Source organism: Rattus norvegicus, chromosome 4, assembly GCF_036323735.1.
Source record: "Rattus norvegicus strain BN/NHsdMcwi chromosome 4, GRCr8, whole genome shotgun sequence".
Lineage (NCBI taxonomy): Eukaryota > Metazoa > Chordata > Mammalia > Rodentia > Muridae > Rattus > Rattus norvegicus.
Window position 1 is genome coordinate 14,025,031 of NC_086022.1, and position 17,928 is coordinate 14,042,958.

General features: G+C 43.5%; 1 protein-coding gene across 4 annotated transcripts in view; it reads left to right on the forward strand.

The window, feature by feature from the left end:
• Positions 1-17,928, forward strand: part of Reln (reelin) — a 426,762-nt gene that overhangs the window by 396,591 nt on the left and 12,243 nt on the right. For all 4 annotated transcript variants that reach the window (XM_039107060.2, XM_006235873.4, XM_039107062.2 and 1 more), the window contains exons 53-61: positions 2,268-2,445; positions 4,119-4,294; positions 4,416-4,522; positions 6,292-6,534; positions 7,049-7,224; positions 10,691-10,764; positions 12,427-12,588; positions 13,553-13,710; positions 16,259-16,478. In XM_039107060.2, the coding sequence (XP_038962988.1) occupies positions 2,268-2,445; positions 4,119-4,294; positions 4,416-4,522; positions 6,292-6,534; positions 7,049-7,224; positions 10,691-10,764; positions 12,427-12,588; positions 13,553-13,710; positions 16,259-16,478 (1,494 nt within the window). The remainder of the gene's footprint in view (positions 1-2,267; positions 2,446-4,118; positions 4,295-4,415; positions 4,523-6,291; positions 6,535-7,048; positions 7,225-10,690; positions 10,765-12,426; positions 12,589-13,552; positions 13,711-16,258; positions 16,479-17,928) is intronic.

Genomic DNA, 17,928 nt, shown 5'->3' on the forward strand with positions numbered 1-17,928 from the left:
CACTCCAGATAGATATATGACAGATATAAAAATATTCCCAAGCAATAACATCAAGTGCTGGTGAAGTTACAGGGAAAGAGGAACTAATATTCATTGATGTTGGGGATGTAAAATTCACAGACACAATGGAACTCAATACGCAGATTCCTCAAAACCTTAAAAACTACCATATGACCGAATTAGGATATAGAATACGAGGATGCTACAACAGCATACCATCGCATCCTGGCAGTTCCTTGTTTATAGATGCCCTGTGCACAATAACCAAGAAACAGCAAAGAATCTCCACGGGCCTCTTCTGGCCTCTGCAGGCAATGCACACGCATGCTACACAGACATTCATGCTTGCAAAATACCTATACACATAAAATGGTGAATCAGTGCTTTAATGTGGTACATACCCACTGTGAAAACTAAAGCAGTTACCATGAAAAATGAAATCATGACATCTGCAAGGAAACTGACACAGCTGGAAATCATGTGACAGGAACCTGACAGGCTGGAAATCATTGTGACAGGAAACTGACACAGCTGGAAATCATTGTGACAGGAAACTGACACAGCTGGAAATCATTGTGACAGGAAACTGACACAGCTGGAAATCATTGTGACAGGAAACTGACACAGCTGGAAATCATTGTGGCAGGAAACTGACACAGCTGGAAATCATTGTGACAGAAACTGACACAGCTGGAAATCATGTGACAGGAACCTGACAGGCTGGAAATCATTGTGACAGGAAACTGACACAGCTGGAAATCATTGTGACAGAAACTGACACAGCTGGAAATCATTGTGACAGAAACTGACACAGCTGGAAATCATTGTGACAGAAACTGACACAGCTGGAAATCATTGTGACAGGAAACTGACACAGCTGGAAATCATTGTGACAGAAACTGACACAGCTGGAAATCTTTGTGACAGAAACTGACACAGCTGGAAATCATTGTGACAGGAAACTGACACAGCTGGAAATCATGTGACAGGAACCTGACAGGCTGGAAATCATTGTGACAGGAAACTGACACAGCTGGAAATCTTTGTGACAGAAACTGACACAGCTGGAAATCATTGTGACAAGCAAACTAAGCCAAGCGCTGCAAGTTTTGTTTCATCTGCAGATCCTAGATTTATTTTTCTTTTTAGTATCAAAATTCTTTTTTTATGGGTTTTACTTTTTTCTTTTACTGGATATTTTTTATTTACATTTTAAATGTTATCCCCTTTCTCTGTTTCTCCTCCAAAAACCTGCTATCCCATCCCCCCTTCCCCTGCCTCCATGAGGGTGCTCTCCCACCCCCACTCCCTCCCACCTCCCCACCCTGGCTTTCCCCTACACTGGGGCATCAAGCCTTCACAGGACCAAGGGCCTCTCCCCTCATTGATGCCTGACAAGGCCACCCTCTGCTACACATGTGGATGGAGCCATAGGTCCACCCCTGTGTTCTCTTGGGATAGTGGTTTAGTCCCAGGGAGTTCTGGGAGAACCTACATTTAAAACCTGCTGTGCATCAGTGTATGGAGGGGGGAATGGCAAAACTAGAAAGGAAAGCTGTGAGAGAGGAGGAAGAGACTTAAAGGAAAGTGTGGAATACGGAAGGTAATGGGATTCAGGTACTAATGACACAGGAACTGGAAGGAATCTGAAGAAAAGGAGCCAGCCAGAGGAGGAAGAGCATGGGGGAGGGGAACAGCCAGAGGAGGAAGAGCATGGGGGAGGGGAACAGCCAGAGGAGGAAGAGCATGGGGGAGGGGAACAGCCAGAGGAGGAAGAGCATGGGGGAGGGGAACAGCCAGAGGGGAGAGAGAGATAATGGGGGAGGAGAGCTGGGGAGGAAAATGAATGCGAATGAATGCGACCAAAGTGTAAGGCACATGGGTCAGACACTTTGTATACAACCCTAAAATTCCATTCTAAAGCAAGAAAAAGAAATCTGACTTATCATTCTAGATTGCACTATTAGATAACCCTATGTTTGAAACCGTCTCGATGACTTTTATTTGTTTTGCAAATTTCTACAGAATTGTGTTAAAAGCGGCTACCCAATTCCATTACTGGAAATGGAAGTTGGCTGTAGTCAGAATACATTCTTATCAACTTGGTTCATCCACAGAGATACTGTCAGTGGTTTTTGTTTTTTTGTTTTTTTTCTCATAAGCACTGTGTGTGTGTGTGTGTGTGTGTGTGTGTGTGTGTGTGTGTGTGTATCAAAATGACTGAATAAAGTTAACTTTTGTTTTTCATTCCTTTCTCTTGCCCACAGTCCTGTAAGATTTAGGTTCTACCAAAAGTACTCAGACGTGCAGTGGGCAATTGACAACTTCTACCTTGGCCCTGGGTGTTTGGACAACTGTGGAGGCCACGGGGACTGCCTAAAGGAACAGTGCATCTGTGACCCAGGCTACTCGGGGCCACACTGCTACTTAACTCACACCCTGAAGGTACCGAGGAGCTCTTCTCTCACAGGCCAGGCCGGCCTTGGCCAGTCTGTAACAAGGTTGTCAGTCTCTGCCCTCCCACCACCGCCCGCCCTGCCTCTCCCGCACCCCTTGTCTGTCTCACTCTGCAGCCCAAGCAGACCTCAAACTCACAGATACACCTGACTCTGCTTCTCGAATGCTGGAATTAAAGGCCTGCATCGGGATGTCCAGCTTTTTCCTTAAAACACAAAACCCATTCAGTTTAAAGTCAGCGTTTGCCTTTTTAAAAGGATTGTACTTTTACGATGGGTACAGAGGAGGATGTACTATTATTCCTATCAAATGAAGCAAATATTTCAGATAGCCTCCCCAAAACAAACGTTCAGACGTGCTGAAACACTGTTCGAACTTCCTTCCAGAAAACTCTATGGTCTAACTTATTAACCACTGGAATACTGCTGAGCCATTTTTGACACAGAGTTGTTCAATATGTCAAGTCAGTGTAGCTCCTGAGCCCAGAGGCCACACATGAGTTTTGTTTCTATAAGTAAGCAGAGACAAACCCCATTTCAGTAATAGAAAAATGCCCCAGCGAAAACAGTAAAACCACCAGGGTCACGGCTCTCACCTGCAGTCCTGGGCTGCACAGGGAGTTCTGGGGCAGCCTGAATAGGAATCAGAAGTTAAAATTTTAATTTTTAAATCCTAAATCAAAAAGCAAAATTAAAAAAATAAATAGTAATTGAAGCCTAGCAATTAATGAAAATAAAATCTGAAGCCATTGCTCATTTGTGTCTAAAGAAAAGGCCGGAGACCTCGGATGAACACCCAAATGTTATTAGTATTTCCCAGACAAGAAATTCTATGCGTCTGCATTGTGACCTCTAATTCAGCCTCCTCATGAGAGCATGCATTTCTTCGGGCTCGTGCTCCTACATACGAACATCCACTTATAAAAAATTGTGCTCATTTTCTCCCCATTAGTGAAGTCAAGCCAGACGGGCCGTGTTTGCACGCCTTAATCATGGGGTCGACTGTGCTCAATGTTTGAGAGATCGAGACGTATTTAAGTCATTTACCCACACAAAGCAGAACTCTCACAGAACTGGGGGAATGTATAGAAGTCTATAGAGACACACAAATACTGTTTTTACTGCAACTGCAAGTCTGTGTCCCCTAAACATAAGATAATATCACTTCCCTTCTCTCAATAACATAAATTCTCTGAGATTTTAGGTCTATAAAAGATAGTATTTATGTGTTTGGTTTTAGTTATTATGTTTCTAGGACAGTTGAATTATTTTATGTCTTTAAACCAAAAAAAAAAGATCATCTCATGATTCTTTCTAGCAATTACTTAATTACTCTGAGTTTGCATTCATTAAGATTATATTAAAAAGATAATTGACCTTGAATCTGCACCTTGATGTATGTCAGAATGGAAGTTTACATTTTTATGTCTTAAAAAGTAAAAGTCTAGTTATTAGATTTCATTTAAGCGGTTTAAATTATCTTCAGTATATGGTAGAAAGTAATGAGCATAATCTATTGTCTTTCAAACACATCTTTGCAAACGTACTGAAATCAGTTCTGTCATTTTTAAACCCAAGCAACTGTGTTGGGTAAAGTACCATCATTTCTACCCAAAAGCATTACCTTTAACTGCATCCCCCGACCCTCCCCCATGCCCACAGACCTTCCTGAAGGAACGCTTTGACAGTGAAGAGATCAAGCCTGACTTATGGATGTCCTTAGAAGGCGGGAGCACTTGCACAGAGTGCGGGATCCTCGCCGAGAACACTGCACTCTACTTCGGGGGCTCCACGGTGAGGCAAGCTATTACTCAGGACTTAGACCTCAGAGGTGCCAAGTAAGTCACGTTTTCCTCATGTCTGTCTTGGTGGCACAGTCGACACCAGCTGTTACTCGGGACCTGAGGGGCTCTTTGCCCTGGTCCATCACCCTGAGCGAGAATGTGTGCTTGCATTTAGATTCCTGCAGTACTGGGGACGCATCGGCAGTGAGAACAACATGACGTCTTGCCATCGGCCGGTCTGCCGGAAGGAGGGCGTGCTGCTGGACTACTCTAAGGATGGAGGCACGTTTTATGGGTGACAGCTATGCCTAGGAACACATCCCACATCCACCCAACACCCCTCAGAAACAAAGCTTTGCTGACAGGGACGACCAGGGAGACCTCGAAACAGGCAACAGCTCTGGCTTGTGTTACATGTCCTGTTCATGGAACTGCTGAGAGAGAGGCAAAACCTACCCCCACCAACACAGAGAGAGATCCCATTAAAAAGAAAAGGATTTTAATAGAATTTCTATCTTTTACATATGCCTGGAAATTCATGTATATAGGGTATCTTTATCATATCCACAACCCACTCTCTTCCCCTCCAGCTCCCCCCAGGTTCTCTCTCCCACATCTCTCTCCCAGCATCTTGTCCTGTTTTAAATAGATTTATTTCTTTGTAAGAGCATGAAACAAATTTTGAATGGTTTTCTGAGTAAAATATGATTTCAAAAGAATCTTAAGCCCTGCAACATGATATATACCTTGAATTCCAGCCCTTGGGAGGCAGAGGCAGAGGCAGGTGGAAGTCTGTGAATTCGAGGTCAGCCTGGTCTACATAGTAAGTTCTGGAACAGCCAAGTACATATAGTAAGAGCCTGTCTCAAAAAAAAAAATCCAAAACACTGTTGTGTCAATAATAATAGGGACTCACCAATTGTAAGAAATCCTGAATTCATAAAACAATGTTAATAAACCCTGTCATATTATTTTATATTATTAATATAATTAATATGTTATATTAATTATTATTACATAACTAACTTTCAGGCCATTAATACAATGGGATATTCAGATTTAAGAGCTGGAGAGATGGCTCAGGGGTTAAGAGTCCTGGTTGCCAGAGAGCCAGGGTTTGATCCCCAGCACCCACGTGCTGGCTCACAGTCACCTATAGCTCCAGGTCCAGGGAGTCTCTTGTAGCCTCAGTAGGCATCAGGCACCCAAGTGGTGAACATTCATAGGTGCAGGCTAAACACTCATACACACAAAATAAAGATAAGTAAGTTAACAAAATCATTGATATAAAAACAATAACAATGGGAAACAATTAAAAAGATTCTTTTCAAAAGAAAGTATGTTTCAGCAGCCAGATAACATCCGGAGTAACTAGCTGATAGATGAGGGAAAGCTGTCTTAGCCTAGCCATGTGTTGTAAGCATTTTTCCCACAGCCAGCAATGAGGCCAGTTCCTACCATACCAAATAATTGCAAATTGTATAAAATTATAATAGCTGTATTTTTAAATCTAGAACCTACTGGTCTAAAAACGAGCACGTGTTCTTCTTAAAAAATAAAGCTTCGGGGCTGGGGATTTAGCTCAGTGGTAGAGCGCTTACCTAGGAAGCGCAAGGCCCTGGGTTCGGTCCCCAGCTCCGGAAAAAAAGAACCAAAAAAAAAAAAAAAGCCTCGGGGGTGGGGATTTAGCTCAGTGATAGAGCTCTTGCCTAGCAAGCGCAAGGCCCTGGGTTCGGTCCCCAGCTCCGGAAAAAAAAAAAAAGAAGAAGAAGAAAGCCTCTTAAGAATCTAGAGGTGAATTTAAATAAATTAATTAAAATAAAAAATTAAAAGTAATTTTAAAAATAATCAAGATTAAGGATATATATTTACTTTGACCCTGTGTGTCTAAATACCCTCACATTCGTGATCAGCTTTGTATTGAAGCCATGATTACAAGTGTCGACACTTAAAAGTCCCTAGAATCGGTTTTCACTCCCTGGGTAAGCAGTTTTCTTAGGAAGCAGACAGAACTTGCGATTCCTGCGGAGCTGATAAGTTTGTTTTTATAGGAATCACTTGGACTTTGCTTCATGAGATGGATTTCCAGAAATACATTTCGGTGAGGCACGACTACATCCTCCTCCCTGAGGGGGCCCTCACCAACACCACTCGACTTCGCTGGTGGCAGCCTTTTGTGATCAGCAATGGGCTCGTGGTTTCCGGGGTGGAGCGTGCGCAGTGGGCCCTGGACAACATTCTGATTGGTGGAGCAGAAATCAATCCAAGCCAACTGGTGGACACTTTTGATGACGGTAAGAAGAAAACTCCAGTGTTTTCTCTGTCCGCTGGAGTGGAGGCATCAGATAAGTATCGCACAGCCAGCACCTTGGCGGGGGTCTAGTTCATGCTGCTCAACCACAGAGAGCTGTTCTTAGGTCTCCTCGATTGATAACTCTTCAAAGTTTGTCACTTGCTGAGAATTTAAAGAACATTGCTAAATAAAAACTGTTTTAATTATAATTTATAATCACAATACCTAAAACATGTTAGTCCTTTTAGTAATTTCTGTTCAGAACACATAGTGCAGATGCCTAGGAAGAAACAGAATCTTTACCCAGAAAAGCAGTTCCCCTTTTATAGTAAAGTGATCGTTCTAGCGACCTTTAATAGTATTGCCCTAAGCTTGGGCTCTCCCCTGGCATTTATATATTAAAACAATTGTGTAAAATAAACACCAGCCTTGGTAGTAAACATGAAAATAATTTAACATGGAATGTCTTAGTTGAAGAAAATAACGCATGGCATTGTTTCCCACTTACTTAACAGAAGGCTCTTCCCATGAAGAAAACTGGAGTTTTTACCCCAATGCAGTAAGGACAGCAGGGTTCTGTGGCAATCCATCCTTCCACCTCTACTGGCCGAACAAAAAAAAGGACAAGACCCACAATGCTCTCTCCTCCCGCGAGCTCATCATACAACCAGGATACATGATGCAATTCAAAGTAAGTCAAAGGGATACAGGAACCTCTGTGGGTTGTGGGAAAAGAGATTTGTTCTGACACACAATGATCGATGTCACCCATTAAAAGGCACTGTAGCTTGTTGTTGCGTTTTGCAAAGACTCTATTTGGGTATGGTTATTTGAGCATAGATGAGAATCTGTGGAGATGTGAAGACGGCAGTAAGAAATGTTACAGCTCGTATATATTCATCTGCCAAATAAAAGGCTTCAGTCGGTGCCTAGAACCCAACTGCCTCCTTCCCTCTGCCTAACCAACCTTCATCAGCCACACCCCCTTCATCAACCACACCCCCTTCATCAGCCACACATCAGCCTTCCTTCTGTCTAACCAACCTTCATAAGCCACATCACCTTCATCAGCCACACCCCCTTCATCAACCACACCCCCTTCATCAACCACACATCAGCCTTCCTTCTGTCTAACCAACCTTCATAAGCCACATCACCTTCATCAGCCACACCCCCTTCATCAACCACACCCCCTTCATCAGCCACACATCAGCCTTCCTTCTGTCTAACCAACCTTCATAAGCCACATCACCTTCATCAGCCACACTCCCTTCCCTCTGCCTAACCGGCATCACTCCATTTACTTTCTTTCCTATTCTTCAGTTTACTTTTCAATGTTCCTTTGTCTCCAACTCCACAAACCTGCCCATTGACACAGTTGTAGCTCCCAAAGCCTCACAGAACTAGAGGAATTTCTTTAAATTTTTTCTACTGCTTAGCAGGCTAGAAAGGAGGACATAGTGATTCGTAGGCTCTCTTTCTGATGTCTGACAAACATATAGAAGTATTTCATTATTAGGTTTTTAAAAACATCAATTACTCTAAATGCAGAACTGGGGGCTTTATTACAGACGTGCACCTGCCGTTCTCTTTGGCTCTGTGTTAGACTCACTTCGGAGATGACCCAGTGTTCTCAGTGCTTACTATCCCTTAAGACTGTGTTCAGCTTTTGCAATTCGAAAGCTGCTCATGGTTGTCCTTAGTTGATTCCACACCAACTTCCAAGCCATGTCCTTTGGGAGTCAAAGTTCTCCTCTCCTGGTCCCACTGAGGTCTGTCTCGTCTCCTCCTTGGGTGGCTCTGATCTCAGAACTGAAGAGCACTAATGTTTCTCTCCAAACAAATTAATTTATTTAAAATAAAAGGAAGCAAGATGGAGAGCTGGATCAGCAGTTGAGAATGCTTGCTGCTTATCTAGAAGACCTGAGCTGAGTTCCCAACACCTTGTCAGGCAGCTCCCAACCTTTGTAACTACAGCTCCCGGGAATCCAATGCCTCTTCCCTCCATGGAAATACACGGGCTTCCCCCAATCCCATTAATATACATACAAATTAAAAAATTTTTTAATAAAGCTAAATTTGTCCCCTGAAATTTAGGTTATCCTAGACTCTACCCCACCTGAGTCAACATTCATCCAGTGATCCTTTCTTCTCTCCTATACCCTCTACATACTCAACTCTGTTGTCTTCCTCTGCAACTGTGGAAAATCTCTCTCTCTCTCTCTCTCTCTCTCTCTCTCTCTCTCTCTCTCTCTCTGTGTGTGTGTGTGTGTGTGTGTGTATGTATCTGTCTGCCTGTCTCTGTCTCTCTCTGTGTCTCTGTCTCTGTCTCTGTCTCTCTCTGTGTGTCTCTCTCTGTCTGTCTGTCTCTCTCTGTCTCTCTCTCTCTCTCTGTCTCTGTGTATGTGTCTGTCTGCCTGTCTCTGTCTCTCTCTGTGTCTCTGTCTCTGTCTCTCCTCTCCCTCTCATTATTCTATCTCCTTGGTATCTACTTGTATGCCGGTTTTGTAATCTTTTTCCCTCCAAACATACGAATTTCTCCGTGCTTCCCAGAGTCTCCCTCTATTGCATCTGATCCCTCAGAATTCCATACAGTCTTCCTGCTTGTATCATACCTTGAAAAACAAGTCTCAAATATGGGTATCTAACCTTGACCGCTCACTAACAGCTCACTTTTATATTAGTATTTTGAGTTACATTAATTCATTTACTGATTTGAGGTATGTGCATGTGTCTGTGTGTCATGTATGCACGGTTGCCCATGTGGAGGTCAAAGGACAATGTGAGTCAGTTCTCTCCCCACTGACCCCAAGGAATCAAACTCGAGTCATCAGGCTTGGCCACAGCTCCTTTTTACCTCCTTTAGTAATTTCTGCACATGTCTGACTTGCTCTTAGCATGTCTCGTGGTAAGCTCAACAGCTTCCCTTCTACACAGCTCTTCCATACATCAGACTTCTGCTGATCAGACCACCTTTCCCCACTAACTAGCTTTAAATGTCTTAAAGTCTTCACTTTTCACTATAATCAGTGCCCTCTAATTCTACTTCTGCTTGTTCCTCCTCTCCTCAGATCTTCCCTGCACCCTTAAGTCCATGTGTGCTCTATTTAAGTCAACATATACCCATCAAGTCCCCCTTTGGCACCCAGTCTCCCTCCACTCCTACCTACCTTTGAAGTCAGCCTCAGATGAGCTTTATGTAGCCCCGCACTGTTTCACCCCTCAAACCTTCAGTGATTTTCTGCTCTTGGCGAGTTAAGAGCAATGGCTTGATTTCCTGCATCACAGCCTGTGAAGCTCGGCTCAGCTCTCTAGCTTCCCCCCACAGGGTTCCGTTCCCTCTCCACTTACCTCCAGCCTCAGCTTTCTGTTTCCTCTGACTCCGAGGTGCTCTCTGTCCCCCAGGGTCAGCGCACATGCACCTAACAGATGAATTAATTTCCAATGCATTTAATCAGCTGCAATCTCACTCTCCCTGTATATTTATGTGTGTCTCTTACATTCCCACTACTATTATTGGATGATGCTTCTTATTCTAAACTTGAATCATAACTTTCATTTATGTGTGTTACGCCTGAAATTTTTAGCACTAACTTGCCCTAATACCAATAGTGAATAGCGTTTGTCGATTGGATCAACAATTAGAACTTATATTTGAGTCACCAAATGTTACAGCATTCATGCACTATTAAGGTTCAAACATTTTAATTGCAGATAATACTGACAAGGAGAAACAGCCATAGAATGACTGTTAAAGTAATGGTTTCTTTTTAATTTTTTACTTCCAAAGAAAAACTTAATAGCAGATGAGTGCCGTGTGTAAACAGTGAACGTGCCTTGCATAAGATACTTCTAGTTTCCCTCCATAAACTCTTCTCGGGATATATTTAGCCAATTTAGCTTATCCAAATCCGTGTAATGTGGCATATTAGTTAAATTAGTAGAAGTAATACCTTAAAATCTTTAATCCTCAGCTTCTCTGAAGAGTGCATGTCTTAACCGCTCTAAGGAATGACTTCACGCCCTGGAAGGCTGCTGGTTCCTCTGAATAGTTGATTGCCCATTAGAGGCTTGACATCGAGATAGAGGATTTCTGATTAGCTCTATTGGATGTCACCCAGTCTGGCCCTTATACTGACTGTTCTTGTTTGTTATAGATTGTGGTGGGTTGTGAAGCCACTTCCTGTGGTGACCTTCATTCCGTCATGCTGGAGTACACTAAGGACGCAAGGTTAGTGAAACTCGTTTACATTTCTTCCAAACCCGAAAACATAATTCAAACGTGGGTCTAATTTCAAAGTAGCTTCTTGCAAAGAAGCAATTCTGTGTATCAAAAGCAGAAGTCTTCAGGAGAGCATGGCACACTCATGGCATACCTATAAACCCAGGAGTGGGGAGACTGGGGCTGCCTGCCATACCTAGGGAGACCTGGTCAGCCCCTGTGAATATTCATACGAATTTCACTAGTATAAAATTTGCATCCATGTCTTCATATTTTTTTCTTTCAAACCAAAGGGAAGAACTCAGTTTTCACACCGGGCATCTGCTTTACATTTTAAAATAAGATGTTGAGTTTGTTCTCATATAACTATCTGCTCAAGGTTTTTAACAGACACGTGATCTGAATGTGCTCCAACTGGTGTCCTGACTCCTACCACACATTAGCCATGGTGGATGGAGCCTGACACGGGGCGTTTCCCTTGTACATAGCTGTCTAACTCCATCACTATGGAAACCTAACTATATTATGTTGAGTCCATTGGTTCTGTGCATGTTTCTAATGAGAAGTTCCTTAAACCCATTCTTACACGTGCTGTCATTTTAGTCTGTCATCTGAATGCATTCACATATTTTAATGTGGTTTTAAAGAGTTAACACACATCTAATGAGAAGCTATTCTCTTTTGGTTTTAAGTTAGTGATGCTATGAGAATTTCATACATAAGATATTTTAGCATTTCTTTTATAACCCGCTCATTCCCCTAAGAGCTGTTCCTATGTGCATGAGTACAGGGCTGTCCACTGGAGTGTTGGTGACCCACAAGAGGTTTAGGGTTTTTGTTTTGGTGTGATCATTTCTTAATATTTTAAATGTTTTTAATTGAAATAGAGTTATATTACATTCTCCTCTCCTATTCCTCTCCCCACCTCCAACCTTTTACTCTCCCTCAAACCTCTCCAATGGGATATTTTACAAGGGAATAGCTTTTTATTTTGTATAGAATGTATATTTTTATGAAATATAATTACATCTTTTCTACCTCCCACTTCCCCTTTTCCACTCCCTCTCAAATGCGTGGCCTCTTTCTCTTTAGCTTAGTATTACATGCATGTGTAGATGTATAGACATAGTTCTTTAATTGTTATCGTTACATACATGGATGTATTTAATACATTATTACATGCATTAATGTCTTCATGTACAGACATAAGTAGGTTGAGTTCTTTTAATGTTACTTGTAGGTATATAACTTTAGGGTTATATTCTAAATTATTTTCAGTAATTCAGTGATCATAGTTATATTTAATTTTTAAAAGATGAAATTCTAAATGAATAAATCTTTAAAGAGAGGTAGCTAGAGCAATGGTTCAGCAGTAAAGAACACTGGCTGCCCTTCCAAAGGACCCAGGTTCAGTTCCCAGCTCTCAGAGGCTCACAACTGTCTATAACTGCAGTTCCAATCGGATTGCCTCTTCAGCCTGCGCCGGAACTGCACACATGTAGTGCCCATGCATACATGCAAGCAAACATTCATATATGTGAAATAGAAATGAATCTTTTTTAAAGAGGAAATTCATATAAAACAATTTAATCCTATCTCAAAGTATCACCTGATGTGTTAATCACACAGTCCTTCTGACTCGTCTAATGCAACCCCTTTTGATTGCTACAGATCTGACTCCTGGCAGCTTGTGCAGACCCAGTGCCTACCTTCCTCTTCCAATAGTATCGGCTGCTCCCCCTTCCAGTTCCACGAGGCCACCATTTATAACGCTGTCAACAGCTCGAGCTGGAAGAGGATCACCATCCAGCTGCCAGACCACGTCTCCTCAAGGTGGGTCGTCTGCAGAGGTGAGCCCAGTGTTCCTCATGCTGTGGTGGCTTTGTTGCTACTTCATAACTGTAATTTTGCTACTGTTATAAATTGTAGTGTGAAGACCTGTGATCTCTAACAGTCTTAGGCAACCGCTGTGAAAGTATCGTTTGACCCCATAGGGGTCGAGACCCACACATTGAAAACCTCTGCTCTACACAGCCGTGCAGAAAGATGAGAACAGAATTTTAGCTGCAGCATGAGAACCCTTTCTTCTTCTTGCCATCCCATGTCCCAAGAAAGATTAAAACATATTTGTAAATTACTCACAGAGTCCAGATTTTCTTTTAACTACATTATCATACCTGTGTGGTACTTAGTCAAACATCCTGAATGCTAGAGTCTACACAGAGACTGAAGTTGGAGCTAATTCTGCCCTAGCATTCCATCCTGCCAAAGCCTATGTTGCTCGTGTAGACACGCAGACCTCCTGGGTTGCCAGGTTACAGAAAGCTGAGGATACTGGGTGATTTTTCCAGAAGCAGCATTCATTTCACTGAAAGATTTAGAGAATTATATGCTTCTTTAATTTAGATAGATAGATAGATAGATAGATAGATAGATAGATAGATAGATAGATATGTGTACACACACACACACACACATGTGCACACACATACACACCCGGACATAGAATTACTGTAGAATAGAATAGGAAATCCTCATAAAGGTTGAATAGAAGAAATAACACTCTGGCTTCCACATACATCGCATACAAACACATGCGTGCATGGGCACAGGCAAAGGGAGAGAAAACCTTAGACAAGATACAGCTTTCAGAAAGGCACGTGAAGACTCACACCCAAGGTCTGGAAGATGAGTCAGCTCCCTGCTTTCGAGGCACTTTGAGTCAGATCCCCTTTCCCACAGGCAGAGGCTAGACACAGGAAAGCCTGTTGACTCTGTTCTCCCCTGGGTCTCTCAGTGCCACACAGTTCCGCTGGATCCAGAAAGGAGAAGAAACAGAGAAGCAAAGCTGGGCCATCGACCACGTGTACATTGGAGAGGCTTGTCCCAGGCTCTGCAGCGGACATGGTTACTGCACCACAGGGGCCGTCTGCATCTGTGATGAAAGCTTCCAAGGTCTGAACCCGGGCTGTTCGTGAGGCAGGGCTGTGGACTCCTTATGTTACATACAGGGCACTAGGAAGTGGATGGGAAGGCCATGTGAGGGGCAGAGGGGGCTGGCACAGTCTTTGTCTTCTATTATTATTATCATCGCAATGGGTTCTCAGCCTTGAGCTGTATTCCTGAAAGCGTTATAATTTTTTTAGTTGGCCTTCAAAACACTGGCTCTCGTTATGATATTTACGTATGTGCTCCCTCCCTCCTCCCTCCCAAATAGTTCCCCTCCTGCTTCCCGAAACTCATTTTTAAAAGAAGACTGAGAAATTGGGAGGATGACCCGGGCAGTAAAGCACTTGGCTTACAAGCCCAAGGACCTGAGCTCAATCCCAGAATTCACATAAAAATGCCAGGCATGGTGTCCCCACACCGTAAGTGCTGGGGACAGAGACAGGAAGTTCCTTAGAGCTCACTTTGCTGCTAGGCAAGACTAGTTGATGAGCCCCAGTCAGTTAGAAACTAACTCAAAAGAGGTAGATGACATCTGTGACAATGACATCTGAGGTTGTCCCCTGCCCACTGTGTGCACACATACCAGTGCCCACATATACTCAAAGACACCTCACATCTATGCATTTAAAAAAAAGGCAAAAATAAACTTGATAGGTTCTATACACGATGATTTACATTTGTAAGTAGACAGGAAAAATCCATATAGGGGACCCTGTAGTTCCTTATGGTCCCTGCTTTTCACATGAGCTTCCTGTCCTAGCCACACCCACTCTCCATTTCCTCCTCTGGGCCTTGTCTTCATCAGCATCTGTCTAACCCCACCTTCCTGCATCCATATTTCATCCCCCTACCCCATGGATGTAGCCGGTAACCTGAGTGCTCAACTTCCCAGGTCACTGTGCTCCTCAGGAGAAAAAAAAGCAAGCTTCATCATACAACTGAGTTAATTTCTATGACGTGGGCTTCCAGAGGCCAAAGGTTTGGGACAGCATCTGGTCAGACTCTCCCATGGTGGGAAAACCTGCCTGACCTGCTCTCCTTTTGCACAGACTCTTAACAGGCTCCAGACTCCACCATCAAACACTCACCATTACATCCTCACAGCGTAATAATTCCCGCTTGATAAAGAAGTAGTTTATTTAAGCCTCTGTTTGCTTCGTGCTGCTCATTTTTATCCAACCTTCAAGAAGGCTTTTTAATAGGCAGATAGATGATCTGCATACGCTCTAACTGGTGTTCTGACTCCTAACACACATTAGCCGTGGTGGATGGAGCCTGATGTGGGGCGTTTCCCTTGTAGATAGCTGTCTAACACCATCCCTATGGAAACGTAACTATATTATGTTAAGCCCATTGGTTCTGTGCATGTTTCTAATGAGAAGTTCCTTAAATCCATTCTTATACTCGCTGTATCATTTTGGCTTAGAGGTTAAGTATTTGTTAAAAGCACAGAGTTGGTAATCATGACCAGGTCCTGGGTTTTATTTCCCTATCAACATTGCCAGTTCTCCCAGCTGAGAGATTATCCAAAGAAGATAAAAATTATACAGCTTCCCCCCAAGAACACAATGTTAGATTATATATGTGTCGGAATTCTACCGGGAGATCCATTTAGATTTCTTGCTTGGTGCTCTGTCTTTGCCTCCAGATGAAGTGGGTATGATTAATGTAGACACCTACACATCTCTGATATCAAAAATTACTCACCCTCCTCCTGCTCCCCTCTTATCACTGCTGCCAAGACTGGCTGGGTCTGCCTGGCTATTAGCTTAAGAATTTCAACTTTGGGCAAATGAATGAATCAAATGTCTCATGAGAAGGCCTGGCTGTCTGGCATTTTCCCTCTTCCCTGATCCAACGGAAGTAGGGACTTTCTATTGTGAATCATTGAGGGCATTTAGGAAACGTGTATCATTCAAATCAAGAAGAAATCTAAGGATGTACTGGCTTAGTGTCTGACATACCAGTCTCACCTCAGTGGCTCCTGAGAGACATTACCAATGGATTTATTATTTGTTTATTTATCCCAGCATCCTTGCTGATTATTGATAAGGTACCGAGAGTCGTGTTAGGTGCTGGAACCCACCGAGGAATTAAGACAGAGACTCTGTTCTCAGGACTCGTTAAGTAAAGAGCAGGATGTAGAATAACAACACAGCGTGTATAGCTTCTGCAAAATGGTACTAGGAAAAAGAAATTAGATTGACCTCCTATACCAGGGAGAAAGCTCCCTGGTGAGACCCATCACCACCAAACACACAAGCCTGGACAGCATTTAAGCAATAGATTGGCACAAGTAGTGAATACGTTCACATGCACATGTTTAAGCATCGACTCAAAAGTAATAGGATTTGTCTCACCGTAAGCCAATACCTACCTAAGTACAAGAGGAATGATTGCTTCTGGGAGCGAGCCTGCCTGGCACGTCACCGCTCTCGCCTAAGTCTGGCTCGAACCTGAAATCGAACATTGTTCTTTTTTCTTGGAGGACTGTGTTTACCCCGGCTGATTCCGATCTCAGTGATTACTCTCCCCCCCCCGCCCGCCCCCCCAGGTGACGACTGCTCTGTCTTCAGTCACGAGCTTCCCAGTTACATTAAAGATAATTTTGAATCGGCAAGAGTCACCGAAGCCAACTGGGAAACAATCCAGGGAGGCGCCATCGGAAGTGGCTGTGGGCAGCTGGCGCCCTATGCCCACGGAGACTCGCTCTACTTCAATGGCTGTCAGATAAGGCAAGCCGCCACCAAGCCGCTGGACCTCACTCGAGCAAGGTGAGCAAACCCTGAGCCTCCCTCAAGCCGCAGAGCTGATCACAAGCCCGGATCCGATCATGGACTTCATGTAATAGCAACCACTAAGCAAGGGAGCCTGAATGTGAAAGAACCATTGTGTGTTTCAGCAGGAGAACTGTCACTGTGTAACATAACCGTAGGCTGGCTTTGTTATTTCTTCCCGCACGTACTAGCTACATAGGTAACGCGATGGCAACCACAGCAGATGTGTGAGTCAATTCATTGTTTACAAAGGCAAATAGCTTTAGCCCCTGTAAGGTTAGCAAATAGAAATCAAGGATGAGGAGATCTTTATTACTAACGCAGAAGAGAATTAGCAGAGACCGTACACTATATATTATGTACACATAATGTATGTATGTTATGTGAGTGATGTATGGCAAGGCCCTGGCAGGGTTCACTTTCTTCCCCAAGTCCCATCCTCAGCTATTCTGCCAAAGCCAGAGTGTGGGGACCATGTGAGGGTTTGAAGGGGCCACAAAGCCCTGAATGGTACCCACTGAATGGTGGCAAGAGTTCAGGAACCACACGGGTATCTGCGGGCTAGCTGTGCAGTGACAGAAGGGGGCGGTTAACCTGAAGCCTTTCCTTTGGAGAACACTAATATGTTCTGAGACAGAAAAGCAGATTTTGTGGTTTTCAGTATGATGCGCTGTAAGGATATAATAAAAGCAGTTCCTGTGTGGGGACCATGGAAATGCTAAGTCCGTACCCGTTGTTGGGGTAGAAATCTCAGCTCACGTCAAACCACAACAGACCAACGTGGTTCCATGTGGAAAGGTTTAATGAGAGAAGAAGAATAGAAGAAGAGAGGAATAGAGACCAGCCATGAGCATGTGGAGGGAATGGGGGAGCGAAACGGGGAGAGAAGGGACAAAGGGGAAGAGGGGAAGAGCAAGAGAGTGAGGAGGGGGCAAGCAGCCCCTTTTATAGTGAGTCAGGCACAGCTGGCTGTTGCCAGGTAACTGTGGGGCAGAGCATACCTGGCTGTTGCCAGGTAACTATGGGGGTGGAGCTTAGACAGAATGCCAACACATTCTCATTTTTCCTACCAAGAAGGTATAATTCATCTAGAGTCAGGCTTCCTTGACCCCCACATACAAGTCAGTGAACAACTGCACACATACGCACACATGCACACACAAATAGCGGTGTCCTCTAAGCATGAAAATGTTATATAAATAACATATATTCCTTATTTACTCTAAATGTAACCACCCTGTTGGGCACTAGTAACCCTATGAGGAGATGTTTCTGTGTTTAAAGTCCATGTCTGCAGGGCTGAGGAGTTGACTCACTGGGTAAAGAGTCTGTCCTGCAAGCATGACAGCCTAAGTCTAGATACCCAGAACTCACATTAAAAGCCACTGTAGAGATGCAGCTCTCATTCTCAAACTAGAAGCAGAGACAAAAGAACACCGGCCCTTGC